Source organism: Hippoglossus stenolepis, chromosome 4, assembly GCF_022539355.2.
Source record: "Hippoglossus stenolepis isolate QCI-W04-F060 chromosome 4, HSTE1.2, whole genome shotgun sequence".
NCBI lineage: Eukaryota > Metazoa > Chordata > Actinopteri > Pleuronectiformes > Pleuronectidae > Hippoglossus > Hippoglossus stenolepis.
The window spans coordinates 13,418,374-13,438,944 of NC_061486.1; the positions used below are offsets into that span (position 1 = coordinate 13,418,374).

The window sequence follows — 20,571 nt, forward strand, 5'->3', positions numbered from 1 at the left end:
AGCAGTGTGGAGGTCAACAGGAAAGCAACTGCCTTGTCCCCAGAGATTCTGGGTGGAGGCGTAAAGTGAAAATGCGCTATTATTATTAGATGATATGGAAAGAAATGGCCAATCATGTACTCTAGTTATCTCACTGCACCATTTCAGCATTGTTTATATGCTAAATATAGTTATAATAGCCTGTCGACTATAAGAACCCCACTGTAAGTAAAAATAAGAGGCAAGGAATTTGTTCTTTGTTTAAAGTTTGTCAAGACAAACAAAGTTTGGAGAGTTGAAAAGAGCACTGGTCAAAGAAATACTTAAAAGTATAAAGTATTAACAGCTAAATCTAATATTAAAGTATCAAAAGTAAAACAAACTTTTGCCAGCAATGGACCCGGCCCTTACCCTCAGGAGGGTAAAAAATATGTTTTCCCCCTATAAAATACAAGTTGCCAAAGGTTTTCTATTTTTTTAATTACCAAACCTGTCATCTTTTTTTAAATCATACATCATTTAGTGTGTCTGAATGCATTCATGTGAAGAGAGTGGGGGCCTGGTCTCAGGGGCCCTGGGAACTGGGGGACTTACAGGAGGCATTGTTTGCAGTGTGAGTCACTCTGTGTACTTATACATCTGCAGAGGACAAAGTTCCCTGCTCCGACTCTGCTAATATTTAACGGGACTGTTTTTGGGCGACATGGCAGAGCACCAGGCATGAGGAAGAAGCAGCATTGTTGACATGAATCCACTGTGTGCGACGCTAGCTGCTCATCCACACACACATTGGACTGAGGTGAGTCACACACATTAGAACAGATAATTCTAATGTCTTTCATTTTAAACGTAAGATGAGCTTCAGTTGTATTTTAGAGATGCTGCTTTTTATAGAGGATCGAACACCTCAGTAATTTTACTGGTTACCCTAGTGTTTTTATTTAATAAATGAATAAAAATACTAGGTTAATATTTAGTTTGGACCTAAACCTTTTTTTTCTTCTCTTTTCCACACAACAAAGAAAGCTTAGGAGTTGTATGTTTAAAATTCCAGGATACGGAAGCCGTATGTTTACAGCCGATGGGAATATTGTAATTCTTAAATTGACTAAATTACCTTGTCTGCCCCAGATATACACTGAACAGATCCAGCTTGTAAAAAGTCATGCTACTAGGGTTCTCTCAAGATCAAGAAAATGTCTTCACATTCCTGCTGTTTTGACTTCCTTGCACTTTGACAATATAGAAATATCCTCTGTGTGTGGTAGTGATCCAAGAGTAATATGTATTCAATAGAATAGAATTGAATAGAAACACTTTATTGCAATTGCATTGTACTGGTGAAGTTGCATGTTGCAGCTAAACACCCGTCACCTCACCCTCCCCTTCCAAACATGATAGAGAACCTGTGGTAACCTTCAGTTGTCATAAACAGGTGTTTACTTTGTCCAGTCTGTTCTACTGTAAAAAACACACGGCCCTCTGTAGGGAAGACCCACTCGTAATGTAAATATAAAGTATTTAAATATAAAAGGCCCATTCTAGGGTAAAGAAAACAACAATTAGTTCAATTTAGATCAAACACACTAGTGAAAACATCACTAGAATTATTTTATAGTCAATTTCTGCCAATAGATCTCTTTCTCCTAAATCCTACACACTGGACCTTAAAGTCCTTTATGTGTTGTATTGATGTACGTAACTTTAGGTAAACCCTGAATTTGGTTGTGTTTTAGAATGGTTGTAATCAGAATTATGAAGATGAGAATTTTTTTTTTATTTCACTAAAAGGATCCATTAGTTGTTGTTGAGACATTTTAATTAAAACCTCAAATATAATCCTGATGCTGGTTCCACAGTAAAAATCTAAGCATTGACTGAATCAGTCATATTTATCCTTTGCGAAACATTAATCTCTCAGCCAGTCCCTCCTCTACATGTTGAGGTATTTCACAGCATAAGTGAAAACGTTGAATGAGAGCAGCTAAGGGGATCGCCAAAGTCATGAAGGCATATCCTAATGGCAATGCTGGAACCTGCATCACATTTAGTGGCAGTGTGTCCGATAGTTATTAAGATATTTAAGACACTGTCATGGATCCATGTGACTAGCATAGCTAAAAACCTGAGATTATGATCAACTATGGTCCTTGGAACTAGAAAGTCACGCAGAGAGCACATACCTCCAACAAGGCGAACATCCTATCTCGTAAAAGAAAGTGAAAAAAATGTCAGCCTGTTTATCCAGATCCACTCCAAACTTTAGCGGGCCCTTCACTCCACCCCTCCACAAAATTTTATGTCAATCGGTTAAGTAGCTTTTGAGCAATCTTGCCAACCATCAAACAAATGCCAATGAAAACATTAACTCGTTGGCAGAGGTAATGGATTCTCTAACTTTCATTTCAGGGCCTTCCATGCGTTGAATGATGGTGCTTCATCTGTTGGTGCTGCTACTTTCCTGCGGGATTCAAGGTGAGAGTTCAGCTCATAAGAAACACAGCAGCTTCCATGGTTGGTGATGTATCACAGGGGAAAAGTAATCTGTGTGTATTAACAGCTTTATTCACTGCTGTGGTGTGTTTAATGGTGGAACCCTTCAGATTAAACCCACAGACAATCAATCTGAACAAAACAATTCATCTTCTCCAAAATGGCTGCCTATTCAGTTAATAGACTGATAAGATAAGATGTTGCCAGTGTGTATGTGACTTCACAGTCACTGGTTCATGGTCCTAAAAGCATCTTGCACAAATGCTGCTCATTAGTCTGCCTTTCTCCGATTGCGATGAAAAGAAATAGCTCTATGTGCCGGCCTACATATTTCTCAGACCTAATTTCCTAAACATATGCAACATTTATGAGTCTGCGCCGCTGGCTGTAGAAGGTAACACAGTTATCATGCCACAAACAAGTGATACATCACCCTGCAGTGCTGCGGCATGAGCATGTTATGTCATATTTCACAGTTCACCATTAATGCTAATTCCACATCTCCTTCATTTTTCTGCAACAGAAAAACACACAGATTTGAAAGATTGTAATTGAGGATGTGTGCCTCTGTGTGTGTGTGTGTGTGTGTGTGTGTGTGTGTGTGTGTTTCTGTTAGTGTACACTTGGTTATGAATGTTTCCTTATAGATTATTTTAGCCCCTATCATGTGACCCTTGTATCTTTATAGATGTCTGTAGGTTACTGTTAAAACCCTGCAGAGTGACAGCCATGCATTATTTTTTCTCGTAAATCCTGGTTCACCTCGGGAAAATGTGCAATAACTTTATATACATAAACTTGTACAGTATACACTTGTCACTTTGGTTTCCCACATGCATCCTCTAATATATATACTATTGTGTTTAATTCTTGTTTCTATATTCAGCTCTTTACTTGCTTTAAATTTCTTATTTTTTTATCTTACTTTTTATTCTCTATGACATTGCTCTCATTGCATTGCTGAGCTGACCTGTCCTCGTTCAACACTTTTCATTTTACTGTAAACTTACATTTGACTCATAAAACTTGAAACTTGAAAACTTGTTTACCCTCATTCATCCCATTCAGCCAATCAGCCATCTTGTCAACAGCTTTAAGAAACAGACGGGTAGGGAGTGGGGCCGTCATTCTCTTTCATTTGTCTCTTTCAGCCCTTTCAGCCCTATTTAATTTATCTCTGCACCCTTACTTTCACTTGCTCTCCATGTCTTGATTGTGCTGACAAGGTTCTCTATAAGTGACACACACTTGATCCTCTGGCAAGACTCAGATTTCTACATCAGACAAGGAGCCAACAACCTCCTCTAAATTTTTCACCCTCATATGGCTCGTGAAGCAATGAATAAAACAACATCACTGAATTCTTCAGTTTGTCCGGGGCCCTGAACACACTGAGTGGATCTGTCGACTTACTGGTCACTGAGTCTCCTCCATATTTATACTTTTCCTTCACCTTGCAGGCAAAGTCTCTTCCAAAATAATACAAATTTGAATGGAACTCACAGAGCTCATACCTCCACAAAGGCCCAACAGTCCCTCAATGAAACCTAAATCTAAATTCACATGGCCGAGATTTTGATCATCATCAAGATCCATAATTTATTCACTTAGAAATTAAAGAAAATTTTTAAAAACACAGTATCTTGCAACTTTAAAGAAAGTGAAAGTTTAAACCTGCACCAAATTTTAATGGGATCCTCCCTTGGTCACTTCCCACCCCTTTACAAAATATAGTGGAAATCAGTACAGTAGTTTTTACCTATTTAGTATTCGAAAGGACTCCATTTGCATTGCAAAAAAGTTCAATGTTTTCTGTGAATGTGATTAGTCGTGAAACTGTGCAATATAGTGTTGTTTGCATTTTGTGTATCCAACCTCTTAATTGGGATTGCTTTATAATGCTTTGAGTTATAAAGTATATTGTTGCTAGGCAACCTCATGGTGATGCACATAACCTCCCATAGCACCACAACCTTTTGTTTTTCCACTTTTGTTTTGTATAAATTTGACAAAATGTAACATGTTAATTAGGTTTAGATGGTTTTACCTTCAGAAGGAGCGAGATTGTTATGCTAAGCTAACTGGCAGCTAGCTGTTGCTTCAAATTTACCAAACAGATAATAATAATAATATCTTTATAGCGCTTTTCAAAATAAAATTACTAAGTGCTTCATAAATAGGAAAAAACAAGTAAAAACACACAGAAGTAACATTTAAAAAACACAGGCATAAAAGAAAAATTTATAAAAACATGGTGACAGATATTCAATTTATGACCACCCGTTGCAATAATGAAAAACTAGAATGAGGTAAAATCCGGGAATGTGGTACGATAAAAGTACATTTTAAGCTTTAATTCAAAGGAAGCTACTGACTCAGCCAGTATTTCCTCAGGCAGCGTAATATGAGGTGGTCTCATCTAATTCTCAGCAAGAAATGTCACACTGTTCCTTTGAAGGTTTGTCTGTTCATAAGTGGTGTTCCGGTGATGTGATCTGTTCTCAGACTCAGCATCACATTGATGTGACTAAAGTTACCGTGGTTTATTTCTGTTTATGTTTGGACCTTCAGCAGCTGGAGCTCAGATGAAGCTGTACCCAGAAACACTGACTGTCCTGCGAGGGGAGGAGGGGAGGTTTACCTGCAGCGCCTCCAACACCAAGTGGACCGTGATGTTGTGGCTGCTGAACGGCACAGCGGCGGTCACCATCTCGAAGTTGCACGGTGTCCTGCAGTCCCCCATCACTAATGTGACAGCTGAGCCAGTCTCCGGCTCCAAGAGAGACAGCTGGGTGTTTGTCCTGAACAGCACAGAGAGGTACAACCAGGGACAAGTGACCTGTGACCTTCAGGGCATCGACAGGAAAACAGCAAACCTGTTCGTACAAGGTCTGTGTGTTCGTCTGTACGTGTTTGTGTGAGAGAACATAGTCTGAGGTATTAAGTGCATCTGTGTGATTTATTCTCACACATGCACGGCTGTGGCTCAGACGGTACAGCGGGTCGTCCATTAACCAGAGGGTTGGCGGTTCGATCCATTCCACCTGCCGAAGTGTCCTCGGGCAAGATGCTGAACCCCAAATTACCCCTGACAGCTGTCCCGGCAGCATGTGGGTGATGTGTGATAGAGAAAGTGCAGCACATCTATGAATGTGTTTGTGAACGGGTGAATGACAGAACTGTACTATAAACTGCTTTGAGTGATCATCTCCAAAAACTCTATATAAATACACACACACACACACACACACACACACACACACACACACACACACACACACACACACACACACACACACACACACACACACACACACACACACACACACACACAAACATTGTCTTCTACTACTGTCTTAGTGAGGACACTCTTTGGCATAATGCTTTCCCTTGTACCTTACCATAACCTTAACCACCACAACTACACGTAAAGGGGCAGCTGTGACACAGGGGGTAGAGTGGGTCATCCACTAACCAGAATGTCAGAGGTTTGATAGACAGCTTGTCCATTTTGCATTCTGAAGTGTCCTTGGGCAAGATACTGAGCCCCAAATTGCCCCTGATGGCTGTGCCAACAGTGTGTGAATGGCCTGTGATAGAAAAAGCGCTGCACATAGAACCCTCGATCAGCTCATTGAAAAATTGAGGAACGGCCAAAATGTCCTCACTCTCCCACAATGTACTCTCTCCATAAGGTCTATAGGCTCAAAATGGTCCTCACAAAGATATAAGTACAGGCATGCACACACATTCACACACAAACACACACACTGGGAGGAAACTAAGCAGATGGCACATCTCTTGAAAATCATTGCAGTGTGAGAAAGTGCAGAAATAAACTTGAAAAGGAGGTAAATGAAGGGACGAAGAAATGGTTGTGTAGCAGCTCTGATGCTGCACACCCCCACACACTGCTGTCTCCACTAAAAATAACAAAGAGCACAAAAAAGACATCATATTGTTGTGGATTTAAGGGGACACGTCTTAATTGAGTGCTTTAGCTGGTTTGCAGAGTGGAGTTAATAGAATCAAAGTTTTCAATTTTCTGTAATAACAGCTGCATTGGTACCTGAGAGATCAATACAAGTGTGTAGGCTGGGAAATCCTTTAGGTCTGCGTGGTGGAACACAGTTACCCCGGCATGTTTGATGGTTCTTGTGACATTGTTAATGACAGCGTGGGAGGTGGTGAATTGATTGGCCCAACACTTATCAGTCCAATTCCAATCCAACTCTACTTACCAGCTGGAAAGTGTTGAACTCAACAGGTCAGAGCAGGCAGCAAGATTTACAGAATCAGCTCTGAATGCACTGCAGTGTGAACCAGCATGTTAGGGAGTGGGATTTCCCTCACAGGGATTACCAAAGATATTCTTGCATTTAATGTGGCCACTGTCACCTCACAGCACGAGGGTTGTTGGTTTGAATCCTAGCCTTTCTGTGTGGAGTTTGCATGATCTCCCTGAATCTGCGGGTCATCTCCAGGTACTCCAGCTGCCCCCCCATCCACAGACATGCAGATATGAGGTTAGGTCAATTGGAGACTCTAAGTTGACCATAATTGTGAATTTGTGTGTGGAGGGTAGTTTGTCTCTATGTTGCTGTGATAGCTCACTTCTTGCCCAATGTGAGCTGGGATTGGATCCAGCACCACCCACCAATCCATAAGGAAAGCCAGCATAGGTGATAGATGGATACAGATTAGTGATTGTACACTGTAAAAAAATAAAAATAGAAATGGACTTCAAACTTTCAAAATTATGCAGAGAAACACTGTTATTTTTCCATTTTTAAATTCCTAATTTATTGGTTTCATCTGATTATTGGTGTGTAACTTAGGTGAATGAGAGACCAGAAAAAGTTTTCATGCTATACAGTTGAAATTTTTGCTGAAGTGAGGGTTGTCTGATTTTTCTTCAATGGCCGAATCAATTTAAAAATAGAAACTCTGAACAGTCCCGAAGATCAATATATCTGTTTTTAAGAGACAAATAATGTAGATCTTTACAGATATCAGTGATTTAATGTTATTATTACAAACTGTTCATTCATTCCCTAAACTTATAACAGAAAGTTTAAACAAATTCAATATGCAATTTAAAAACGACCTATGGTATAATTCAAGTTCAAACTTTTTAGTATCTCCTTATTGTCATAAATTTGGAAATCATAAGTGTAAATGATCATCATATAAATATATAAAGGTTTCAAATTAGATCTTTGAGTCTTAATTCTTTGTCTCTTTTAGTTTTGAAAAGGGTTGTTCAAGCGCACCAACTATATTTTGAAAAATGTATGGGTGGCGTTTTTAAGACAACTTTTTAAGAAGTCAAATAACAGTGTGTACAAACCAAACTGAGAGCTCAGCTAAAAAGAAGATCGGCCTGGAAACATTCGCTCTGCAAAAAGCGAATGGGGGGGGGGAGGGGACAAAAACCAATGATCCTTCGCTGCCAATATATTACTGAGAGAGCCCTCATTGCTGCCAGTGCCACAAATCCCCACTGACATATGCAGCCATTAACAGGAGTGTATGGTGAATCAGGCCCTCCAGTCTGGATGCGGAGGATCATATGGCCTGACACAGCCTTTGAATTAATTGTGCATCCTGGCATGGCCGGTTAACAGTCAGCAACTCTGCCTGTGATTTGTGCACTGCAGCCTCAAATATACTGTTGGGACAGGGCCACAAATCCACACAGGGCTGGTTGACTCTTGATGCCATCATCCACACTCCCTGCTTTAATTGTCCAATATGAAGATGCTGTAAATATGAACGTCACTGTCCCCTCCCTCATGCTTATGTCTCTCGCTCACTCAAACGCACAATCCTTTCGCTTTGACAAATCAATATGTGCTCGCAAGCCTTTTTACTTGATCTGAAGATGACCAGATGTCTTATAAATCAGATAACAGTGAACATGGATATGGTAATTGTAGAGGAATTGTGCCCCACATCCCAATTGGAATAAATCTGCAACCACACATAAAGTGCATGTTATATAAAGATGGGGTAAGCAATTTCCCTCCCTTTTAGTTAAATTCTGCTTATATCTCTGCACTGAAGAAAGACAAAAATGCTGGCCGACCGGACAGCATAACACTATTTTAGCCAATCAGCAACATGGGTTGTCACAGTAGCGCTCCAAATTCTAAGTAATGAGTCACCACGGACTAAAGCTAACCCAACAAAGATAACAAAAGGGTCAAGATTCATGTTTCAGGGGTGGAGAGATGACAAGGAGTTGCCTCTGGATGGCGCTGTGGGCTGCTGCGACCACGCACCGGTACATAACATTGTCCGAGCAGGAAGCAGCCAGTCATTAACACCGGTGGTGCAGCTGCGATGGTACGTCAGGGTCTGACTGTCGGCTTTTCAAGGACAGATATGCACAAGCAGTTGTGGTTGATTCTGGTCATTGAAGTTGTCATTTGTGTAAATGCAGAGTTCGCATATTGTTGACATATAATGCTAATGTCTGTGGTGGCTAAATGCAACTTATTGAGATAAGTGGTTTACCACCTTCTGAAGCAGCAGCAAAAGGAGGAGTGTATTTGTTTTCAAGCATCCACAGTTGTTCCCCAGAATCACTAACTACACCTTTTAAAGCTGCCTGCAATTTCCCAATTAAAGAGCCCTACTGGAAAATCACTGAAATCGGAGTAAGCTGGGGATTCCCCGCTTCACACAGCTCGCCACTGCAGCCCAAAGAGTTTCCCCTACAGTAATTAACAACCCTTGTGAAAACTTAGATCACTTAGAGTGGAGCTTTGGGAGGAAGAGCTGACGTTCATTTCCTATTCAGATGTATTAATCAGCCATGATGTGCCTGCCCCAATCAGTGCAAATAAGGCTGCTGGTTCCTCGCCAACCTTGACTCGCCGGTGCCGAGGTTCTCAGAGAGCAGCTGGAGTCCACAATCAGAACCGGGCGCTGTTAAGACTTGGACAGGACAATGTTTATGACACCAAATCAGGCATCAAATAAAGGCAGCTGGAGAAAAGGGACGGCCAATAATGTGCACAGAAACGTCTGAGGATTTGAACCTAAATCAACACTGGCATATCCTTCGCTTAGACAAAGCGGTGAAGCTCCTGTAATTATCTTTCTGTCTATAGCAATTGTCTGTTGCCTCCACCAGCTTTCAGTCTGCCAGACAATAGACCTCACAGATGAGATACTGTATCTCTCAGGGGCCTTAAGTAGCTTATTTGGTGCCAGGGAGGAAAATGAAGGGGGATAAAGAAAAGCATTCACCAGGCAACAGAGAGATACACATACATGCATGCAGCTGCATGAATTTCAAAGGTTACTGATGATAAAAATCGGTTAAATGTACACACATGCATCCAGAGGAATATACAGGCATGATTAACCTTCACATGCAGGCACTTAAAAAAATGAAAAGCACAAAATTCCAGTTTGTTAATGTATTTTCTTCTGCTTGCAGAAAAGGGCATCGTCAAAGTCTCGGGGGACGACAAGTTGGCTTTCAAGGGGAAGTCAGTGATATTTGAATGCCGAGCAGCAGGATGGTATCCTGAACCCAGTCTGTACTGGCAGGTGAATGACAAGAAGGTAACTACATGACTGCAGACAGACACGCACATCATTATCTGCTCTATATTGAAATGGATCATATTCTTTATTCATATAATATATTTTTTTTAAACTGCAGGTCTGAGGATAGATTATGATATATGCTGCAAATATTGTAAAAACCCCTTTGAGACAATATTGGGAATTCTAGCTGCATAAATCATAACTGAATTTACATGTTTATGTCCGTATCTGTGTATTAGCTGCATCTTGCAAAAATAGAATACAATAGTGGGTCAAGAACAATTCTAGCTCATTCTCTCACCTTAATTTTATGGCAGAAGATTGTCAATCTGCATTACAATTCAGAAAGAATCTGGCCACAACAAAGTCAATGAATTATAATATTGTTAGTCGAAAAAGTTCTAGTGTGAACTTCATCATGTGATTTAGTAGGATACCCTGTCCCCCCTCTGAACAGAGAGGGAGTGATACTGTCTATCCCCTTCGAAGAGCTGAGCTTCCTTTAACTTCTCTTTTACAACTTAAATGTTCAGTGAGTAGAATTTAGGGACATCTAGTGGTGAAGTTGCACGTTGCAGCTGAATACCCCTCACCTCACCCTACCTGTGGAAACCTTCAGTTGTCATAAAAACTCAAAAGATGTTAACTTTGTCCAGTTTGGACTACTGTAAAAAAAAAAAAAAATGGCAGCCTCCGTAGAGAGGACCTGCTCCCGATGTAAATATAAAGTATTTAAATACCAAGGGCCCAGGGGGTCTCTCGGGTGAAGAAAACAACGATTCGTATAATTGAGATGAAACACACTAGTGAAAACCTCACATGATTATTTTATATTAAATTTCTGCCAATAGATCCCTTTCACTGAAATCTTACACACTGGAGCTTTAAGAAAATATGGCAGAGAGATACACACCAGCCCTGCATCATCAGTCCTGTTCAGTAAAAATGTGTGGATGAATACTTGTGTGTGGTGTATTTCCAGGATAACTGGTCAGTGGGAGCAGACATCCTGATTAGAATAAACAGTAAATGATAATGCTCCTCTCTCTGTGGGGGATGGTGTGCAGGTGAGCCAGGCTGAATACAACATCAGCAGTGAAGAGTCGGGGAAGAGCCTCTTCACTGTGAGCAGCAACCTCAGTGTGATGGCGGCAAAGAGCTCTGAAGTGGATTGTCTGGTCTCCGTGTCTGCCCTCACCACGCCACTGAAGAGCAGCGTCCGTCTGACAGTGGGTGAGACTGGAACACTGTATTTCACCATGTTTCACATTAAAGAGAATATATAACAATTCTTCATATTAAAATGTCTTTGACTTATGCACATAATCCATTATATTCAAACTCAGAGAAATCCCCAATATTATTCAAGGTAACGGGATGTTTCATTTTGGTCGCCTTTTAATTGCATCACATTTCCTTTACCTGTGGCTTTGTCCATAGCTGCAATAACTTCCAGCTCAAACGACGTATGACGAAGGACAAACAAACTGTTAGCCAGTTAGCCAGTTAGCCAGTCCTTTGTTTTTTCCTTCCACTTTGTTTGTATTGGTCACTGGTAATGGATCACAATTCTACATTGCTGTTTGCCGCGTAATGTGAATAAAACTTTGATGCATTAATTCATCCGTGAACATCATTTGCACCTAAGTCACATCAGGTAGATTATTGGCAACGGTGGTGACCTCATGCTGCTTCACGAGTCATCAAACTTGGTCTTTTGTTACAGAAACAGCGACGTTGCAGAAGTAAATAACCCATTCATTTGCTGAATAGAGGTTTTGAGCCATAGGAGAGTGATCAGTCAGGAATTCACCATGGTTCATAGGATGTGTAGTCCCTTCACTTTTAAACTATGTACAAAGTTTTTAAAAAAGTTTTTTAGGAACCAGGGCTGTTATAAAAGTGGGCAGTCACTCTAATACTTGTTTTGATTGAAAGACCCCTAGTGGCCAAAGTTACATATTGTACATTTACATAACATGACTGCATGCATGTGAATGCACAGTAAGAGCTTCCCGTCACTGCTTTGTTCTGTCCTATTTTAGTTCTCTCTCTCTTCATTTCTATGTGTTTCCTTTTCTTGCATGTTTCACTTTGTATGTTTCATTTAGTTCCCTCCTTATTTTGGGGAAGCTGGTGAATCATCACTCAGCGTTATTATTGAAGAGCAGAGTGGAATAGCAAGTGGCAGATCGAAACTGCATGAGTTTGCACAGCCTGTAAAATAAAAACATCATATTCCATTTGTACGTTTTCTTCGACTCCATGCGACAGAACTGTTCCTCTCTTTTGCCCGCCACTGCAAATTAAAACAGGATATTAAACGCAGCTTTCTTTACACCATGTCTGCAAATCTGTAATTGAATTGCAAACTAACAACACTTGCTTCAGCATTTATTTTACCACAACACTGACGTGACCTCCCCTCCTCAGTTGCAGAGGTGGTGCAGGAAGATGATGACTGCACGGTCCCGCTGGCAGTGACTGCCTCCCTCTCTGCTCTTCTGCTGCTCCTCCTGCTCGGCATCTGCATTGTCCTCTGCTACAGACAGAGGAGACAAGCAAGTAGGCACTTTTCTCTTCCTTAAATTGCTCCAGGTGAATTGAATGTCACCTCCCCCTACATCTTTCCTGTAAAGAAACTGTGATTAAAGTATAATGAAGAAGATGGGTGGTTACATGCTGTGACTCGGCAATGCCCCCCCCGTGCTGGCCTTCACCAAGGGCACGCTATATTTTTTCTGACAAAGGCGGAACATTAGTTGTCAGCAGAAAGCGTTACTTCTCTGCAAAAAGCAGCAGCAAAGAGGTTACGGAGGTATGTGTGTGTTCGACTAGTCAAGACAGGAAGGAATAATTATCTCCATGAACAACAAGGCACACTGTTAATCTTTGCAGTATTTTTACAGTTAAAAAACACAAATTACACACAAAAAATACCATAAAACATCTTTACAGTTAGTTACCACAATTTGCCTGGCATTGTGGGTAGATTGGATTTACAGTAACTCACTGTATTTTTGGAAATTGCGGTAACATGTTAATTAAGACGATTGCGGTAGTGCTGCAGTGCAGGGTTTCTTTTCATGCAGTCTGATTTCTGTCAGGGCATACAGACAGTCAGATGCAGAAAGATTGAAGAGCTTTACAATGTTCATGCATGTATAAATATATTAATATATAATAATAACAATATTCACACACACACACACACACACACACAAACAAAAAGAAGAAAAGAAAACAATAAGTCATAAAAGATTTTAAATATATTCTGATATTTTGGGTAATTTAATTTGTAACTTATATTTTATTTTTTGGTCTTAGTCATTGTTGTTAGAATCATCTAGTTTGACGTTTATACTCTTGAGCCTTCAAATAATAATGAAAAATATGAAATACTAACACAATACGCTGACAGTCGTCCCACCAGAGTGAGACCAGTAATCTTTTCACTGCAGGTGTTTGATTTAATAAAGGTTGTTGCAGTAACATAGTCATTTGAGTGGGCCTGCCTTGTAGAAAAGAAGGGACTATGTCTCAGTGCTTGTTAGCCGCATCAGTGAGACAGTCTGATGAAGGACATTGAAATATGAGGAAGAGTTGACAGTTGTTTCGGGGGAAATGAGATCTTGAGCAACCTGTTTGCTAAAAGGATTGTTGATACACTGACAGAAGTTGTACCTTGGGGAACAATAGGTCCTCCTGACACCCCACATTCCTTCCACATGAGTCTGTATGTTTGAATATACCCCACTGAAACACAGCACCATGCAGCTTTTTTGGCAAATATTTGATGAGGAGAATAAAAGTTATACATAAATGAGGCTTTAAACATTAGTTTAGCAGCTGAAAACTATTTTCAATATCAAGAAATAATGCAGTTATGGTATCCTGAGCAGAGAATAAAGTCACACCCTCTATGTGTGCATTGTGATCTGCGCTCAGTACACGTTAGTCCCTCCCTATGAAACCATTGACCTTACCTAAATTTATAAAGCATGATGGCTCCATATCAGATAGGTAGTGATGTAAACATGACTGGGGTTTGACGTCTCTCAGAGCACACAAACACACCTGCACACCATGCTGCTGTTACTGGGCATTCACGTGCTCCTCTAAGTTTCTAAGTTGTGTAATTGTTCCGACCTGTGTGAAAAAACATGGCCGCTGTAAACAATATGTGTCGTATTTATGTGTTTAGAGCATTTAAATAACACCTTGACTCCTCTGTCCAATATCTGCATAATAACAGAGAGGAAAGAAAAAGGATTAGGTCTGACACACATACAAATAAGACTGAAAGAAAGTTCTGTCCAAAGGTAACAAAAACTCTAATTCTACAGCTGACTGATGATTTCATTATATCCAAATGGCAACCCACTGTGATGTAACCCATTGGTTCATGAAGTGCCATTTTGAAACCTCGGGTTTGGCATTTTGGCCGGCGCCATTTGTTCATCTTTTGAAACCAGAAGTGACCATATTTTGAGGATAGGGGGGTAAGACTCACCTAGAGATTGAGAACAACACCCATTGGATGGTACTAGTTGTCAATCACACGGTATCCACACCCTAATGCATACCACACATCACCTACACTAAATGGGACCATTATTTACAAAGTGAACACCAGGCTGTATTGAAGAAAACTTGAAACAACCGATTGAGACTTTAAACTCCTTAGGGAAAAGGTTTACTATCAAGTGAGAAGTACGAGTCATTTTCTCTTAGACCTCTATAGAAATTGAATGGTTTTATCAACCAGTGAAATTGCTCTCTGTTTTAATTAATTTAAATATACATTTTTATTCTTAGATTTATGCAGAACAGATGAGCATAATTCCCAAAATGTTGAACTATACCTTTAAGAGAAACATTTTGAGACTTTGTTTTTAAAGCTGAGAGGTGACCAAAGCAGTACCAACTCTGTCTTCACAGCCCTCCGGGTCTTTCGTGGGTCAGGAAATGGTATAAACCCATTAATAAGGTTTAAACTCACCACACCGTGAGACAGTTTTACTGCAACTCCTTTAGAGCTCCTGACTTGGATGGAATATTTGTGATGTGGAGGGACCACTTGTCAAGTTTCCAAGCAGTGAGGTCGATACCCCAGCACGTTCTGGAGGTGGCGTGATGTTGTAAAAAAAGAGTCTAGCCAGGAAAGCAGGAGGTTGCAGAGATGTTTCTGGACTGCCATCTCCGAGGGGATCGTTGTTCTAGCGCAAGGAGGCGGCGGAGGCCTGTTTGTGTGAGATAACAAAAAAGTGGCCCTGAGTCACACATTTAAAAGTCAGTGTAATCCCTGTGACTGATTCTGGACCATTGCAAATCATGGCCATGGTTTAGCGCTGAGGGATTATCAAAGGGCAGGTGTGCCAGGTTTGTGTCTGTACCTGAAACTTCTAATACCATCTACATCCCCCTCCCTGCTTCAGTCTCCTAGATTTTATGTAACACCCCTGAGCAAGAGAAATTAACTTCATGAGGATGTTTGACGATGTGGCTCACTTCCAAGTCACTGAGCTTTTCTTTGGGTAATCCATCTCAATAGGGAATAATGTATGCTTTGAAAAATTTGGGAAAAATAGAAGGGATCTAATATATTCACCCTCAAAGACTTTGGTTGGCATGACAGCAGGGATTTAAAATATAACGACAAAGGCAATTTCTCCCCCGGTAAGAGGAACAGTTTGTATCTCTCCTGGGGAAAGCACCATCTGCCCCACTGTTACATCGGTGTGTGTTTTTTCCGTGGCCAGGAGGACCTTCAGCGAAGACAACCACAAAGCCACGTTACAAAACTCATCAACACTCAGCTCTAGCTTTCACTGCTGAATTTCAAACTGACTGGAGGCTGGGATATTAGTACAGAACCCAAAACTGATAAACAGCGGGACATTTATATTGATGCAGTGAGCCAGCACAATGGTTCTGTTGTCAATGCAGTGAGAATAATAAAGTTAGCAGATGATAGGTCATAATAGTTCTGGAAACTTAATGCCTCATTTTCCTTTTACCTTTCAGATCCAAGCCCAAAGGAGCCTTCATGGTGAGATTGAAAAACCTTTTCTTCCACCTGTTTTGCTTTATGGGGCTTTTTGAAACAATGAAAAGGATTTTCTTTACTCTAGCTGTTTTCAGACATGAAATTGGGAGAATTGGATTCGGGAGGTTCTCTGCACCGACGCGCGTCATGACTCTGGATTTAAGACCTAGACTTTGCCTCTTTTATTAAGAGTATTTTGGATTTGTTGTTTTGGTTTTATTATGGATGACAGAATTAGTTTGCGTCTTTCATGGCCGTCTCACCACCCTGTCGTCATTTCTCCTCCATCAGTTCCCTTCTCTTTTTCGAGTGTCTCCTATAGTGTTTTCCTTGTTTTTGCTGTTAACCTTTTTGAGTTTATGGATTTTTATTTTATTTTTTTCTTTGCAAGAACTTTGCCTTACATTAAAGGACACCTTTTGTTTTACTACCTTTTTGCTCTGCATTTTTGGGTCCACCTGCTTCGACAAAACCCAACAGAACGAACTGACAAAGACAAATGGAGGCACAAAGACTTCTATACACAGGGGAGGCAGGGGTTATTGGACACAGGTGAAACACATGAGGAACAGGTGCAGAAAATCACAGGGGCAGGAAACGGGACAAAGACAGGAAGTAAAGTAGGAAACACACAAGGAGCAAATCTTCAAAATAAAACAGGAAACTGAAAACTCAAGGAGAACCCAAATCCAAACCTCAGCACAAGGAGAAACAGGAAAAGACCATCAACAAAAGAGTCCATAATAAAACCAAAACAACAAATCCAAAATAATCTTGAGTCTAGAGTCATGACAACGCGTTCACAACAAATCCTCCAGGTTACTCAGGCCAGAGGTGAAGCAGCCGGGTGTCGCAGGTAGAGGCAGGAGGCGATGTATGAACTCTGCTGCGGAGATCACGTTTACAGCTCCACGACACCGTCGTCAGCTCTTATCAACACAAACTCTCTTGACATCTTCGTCTGTGTCTTCTGTGTGTGTCATTGCTTTTTCACTGGGAGATATTTGTTGACTTTTTTTTTGCGTCTGTCGCATGTTAGAAGTGTCATCGACCCCCACACTCCACCTCTCACTCGGACATGCGTTCTCACATGCACCTCCTGCAGAAACAATACAGAGGATCTGTGGAGTTCAGTGCATGTCTAAAAGCAGTTTATGAGATCAACTGTGAAAGCTTAAGATAAAATGAGGGAAAAAGTGTATTGGATTACCACACCTTTAAAATAAGCTACTATAAATTCAGACTTAGTTTGAATCTTAATCAATACGTATAACTTGTTTCTGAGAATAATTGTATTTTAATTGTTCCTCATTATAGATTAAACTGAAGACATGAATTTGAAATGACATGCATTAAATATCTATTACATTTAGTCACAACGTGATTAAGATCCAAATGGTCATTAGCTCATTTCAGAAGAAGATACATTCTGCTTCGTCTTTGTCAGCCTTTCTCATTCAGCTGGAATTCATTTTATAGCTTTTCCATTGAGCACATTGAAGTGAGAGTTGAGCTCTCGGGTTGGGTCTAATAAAACGCAGTGAAAAATTATGATGAGGTTCATTTTGCAACAATGCAGCCGCCCAATGATCTACTGCAGCTGTGGGAGGAAGGAAAAATGTTTGTGGCCACAACAACGCGGTCTCAGATTAAGTGGCCCTGCCATATCTCATATAAAGGTTATCTTCTCCATTGGACATTTTTTGTGCATTTGCAGGTTCGACCAATCGGTGGTTGGGAGAGGACTGGTTGCTGAGGTGACAAGAGGGACTGATAACCTGGGATACTCTAAAGAGGGTCCCACAGGTGAGTAAGCAACACGTAGTTCACTATAAGAACTGTAAACCCAATTTCAAACTGTTGAAGACAGTGTAGCATGGTTTAAATGGTTTAAAACATGCAAAAATGCTGGTTTGGTCTTTTAAATCCGTGGTTTATCACCTTGCTTTGTCATAGTCGTAACATATTGTGTACTTCGCAGATCACAAACTAGGTAAAACCAGTGGGCCAGGTACTTACAATTGGCTTTCATCAAATAGTTAATCAATTAAGCAGCAACAAACCACATAATCAGCTGGTTTCAAAATCATGCAAATTACATTTATTTCAAATTTTGAATAATTTTTTAGAGGTAAAGAAAAGACAGATTTATATTCGGTTTGCAGTGTTTATTTTGCACACATCCCAGACCTCTGAGCCACTAATTCGCCTGAATCCTTGCTGTTTTGCTGTGGTGCACTTTGAGTCCAAAGTGGGCTGTAGCTGGTCAGAAGGGCTGCAAGGTTAGATCAGGCTTAACTGCTGTTTCTCACCCTGCAGACGCAGATTACAATGAGCTAATCATGGAAATTCGTAGACAGATGGACTTTGCCAGTTTTCACAAGGTAAGGCAGAGAGAGAGAGAGAGAGAGAGAGAGAGAGAGAGACTGATAGAGTCAACCCAAGCTGAATAATGCGTCCAGTCATTCTGCAGATGGACTTCCTGCTATAGCTCCTCTAACGTTGATGAGAACAGAAGAGAGCTGCACTGCTGCTCTGTCTCACCTCAGCCGACCTCACGCCACACAATTCAAATCATCCATCGCTCTGTGAATCCAAATTGGTAGATTTCCACACAATGCCCTCACCAATGCATCCTCTGAGTGGCAGCGCCATCATTGTAGCACATGATCTGAATGTTGTGATGATCTGCAGGACTAAATGAAGGGCCAAACTGACTGAGACACAAATTGAGAAAACTTTGTGTCTTCGTACTTTGTAAATATTCTCATGTCCTTTACATGATCCTGACATGTCAATGTTGATGAGATCATTTTGCCTGAGAGATTTTTTTTGGCCTGACCTGTTATTGATTGCCACATTGATTCTGGATAACTATACTGTATTGATGCCTTTGTGGAATATCCTGGTGTCTAATAATGAAAGGTGAAACTGCTCTCTTGTGGACCCGGCTTATTTAGTTTCCTTTCATAATTAACTGTGTTGTGGAGCAGCTCTGACACAAGGTCACGAGTTCAGCTCCGATTCACTGTCTCTGTAGTATTGAACCAATATGATTACCTCATCTGGGAGGTACTGACAGTGGAGGACAACACACTTCGAGGCCTTTAAAGGCAATAGCTGTCTTCCAGATCATACTTTATTGGTAATTACAATTCAAAGAAACATCCACAGAGGCACTGCTGCACCAATGTAGGACCACACAAACCTTTCAGGGCAGAGACAGGGTGTAGAAATGATGAGGATGTATTTGTGAAAATGGGTTATAATTCTCATAACTATGTTATAGTGACTGTGTAACCACCTTAATTAAAAAACCCTAGTGTTTTTGTTAGAATGAGCCTTATATATTCACATAGTGAGCAGTGAGTCTTGCCTCCGCGGACATCACAGTGCTCCGCCTTGTTTCTACAGTAGCTCGTAATGGACAAACCAACAAGAGATGGTCTTTCCTGTTTGTACATTGATGCAGCAGCATTAATTCAACAGACAAAGAAGAACCGCGCCTTCTCCAGTGACTGTGTTCTTGAGAATGAAATTTGATGATGTTCTATAGGTCCCTGATGTCGTGTACTTCAGCAGCCCGTCTCTGCACAGTGAGAGCCAAGGCCCGGCGAGTACGTCAGAGGAAAACCCTGTGAACGTCAGGAGGATTACCACAGTTTGAATGTAGTTTATTATGATGTAATAAATATGGTGTCGATGAAAAGAGCATTTTTAGATTATTAAGATGTATCATATTCACAACTGGACAACTCACCAGTTTTTGTATGGCTATACTTTTGTAATGTTAAATAAACTGTATGAATACAGCATACAGATTTTATGAAGCTATATCTTTTGTATTTTCAAAGTGAATTGTCAAAAATGTAAATTGTTTGTGACTACATAACATAGTATTTTCAAAAAATATTTTTTGTTTGTCTCTTTTGTTGGCTTTGAATCACCTCATATATAATCTCTATAAACAGATTCTGCATGTGAATATGTCGATTTCTTTCTGGGTACCATTTCTAGTTTGACCAATAACCTTTGAGCAGGTTTTGGTTGACCTGCAGAAAGCAAAAAGAGTTGGAACACATGTTTTTATAATAAACAAATGATTTTCCTCTTATAAGCGTCTTCCCTCTGTCCGCCACAGACTGAACAAGAAGAATATCTTGAATCTCCTCCAACAACACCTTACCATGCTGGAGTTCTGTAGCCAGTTCCATCATTTTGGTCTAATCCTGGTTTCAGTGCAGCTTATGTGACTCTTTTTCCATTTCCTATGTGGTGTCATCTCAAACTCAATTAATTTCCACAGGCATGGAAAGGAAATGGTTATAAAAGGCAGCATCAGTGGCAAAGGCTGGAGTGCACATTAACTCTGTGTGACCGGCGGTGCAGTGAGAGCGAAGTGGCTCCATGTATTAATGCAAGGAGTCTCTGATTTATCTCCGCGTGAAGTGGGTGACATAACATTTGCATTTCATAATAGTAAAAGA

The 20,571-nt window shown here is 40.5% G+C and overlaps 1 protein-coding gene across 2 annotated transcripts; it reads left to right on the plus strand.

Annotated features, from left to right (window-relative positions):
* The first annotated feature begins 511 nt into the window (after nucleotides 1-511).
* igsf5b (immunoglobulin superfamily, member 5b) lies at nucleotides 512-20,198 on the plus strand. Of its 2 annotated transcripts, XM_035153474.2 has the most exons (10): nucleotides 513-778; nucleotides 2,389-2,454; nucleotides 5,044-5,361; nucleotides 9,923-10,050; nucleotides 11,103-11,268; nucleotides 12,469-12,600; nucleotides 16,063-16,087; nucleotides 17,802-17,890; nucleotides 18,404-18,468; nucleotides 19,641-20,198. In XM_035153474.2, the coding sequence occupies exons 2-10, from the start codon at nucleotides 2,406-2,408 to the stop codon at nucleotides 19,749-19,751; spliced, it is 1,083 nt and encodes a 360-aa protein (XP_035009365.1). In that variant the 5' UTR covers nucleotides 513-778; nucleotides 2,389-2,405; the 3' UTR covers nucleotides 19,752-20,198. The 2 variants fall into 2 exon arrangements, with proteins under 2 accessions (XP_035009369.1, XP_035009365.1); XM_035153478.2 differs by lacking the exon at nucleotides 18,404-18,468 and having other exon boundaries at nucleotides 512-778.
* Nucleotides 20,199-20,571: the final 373 nt, after the last annotated feature.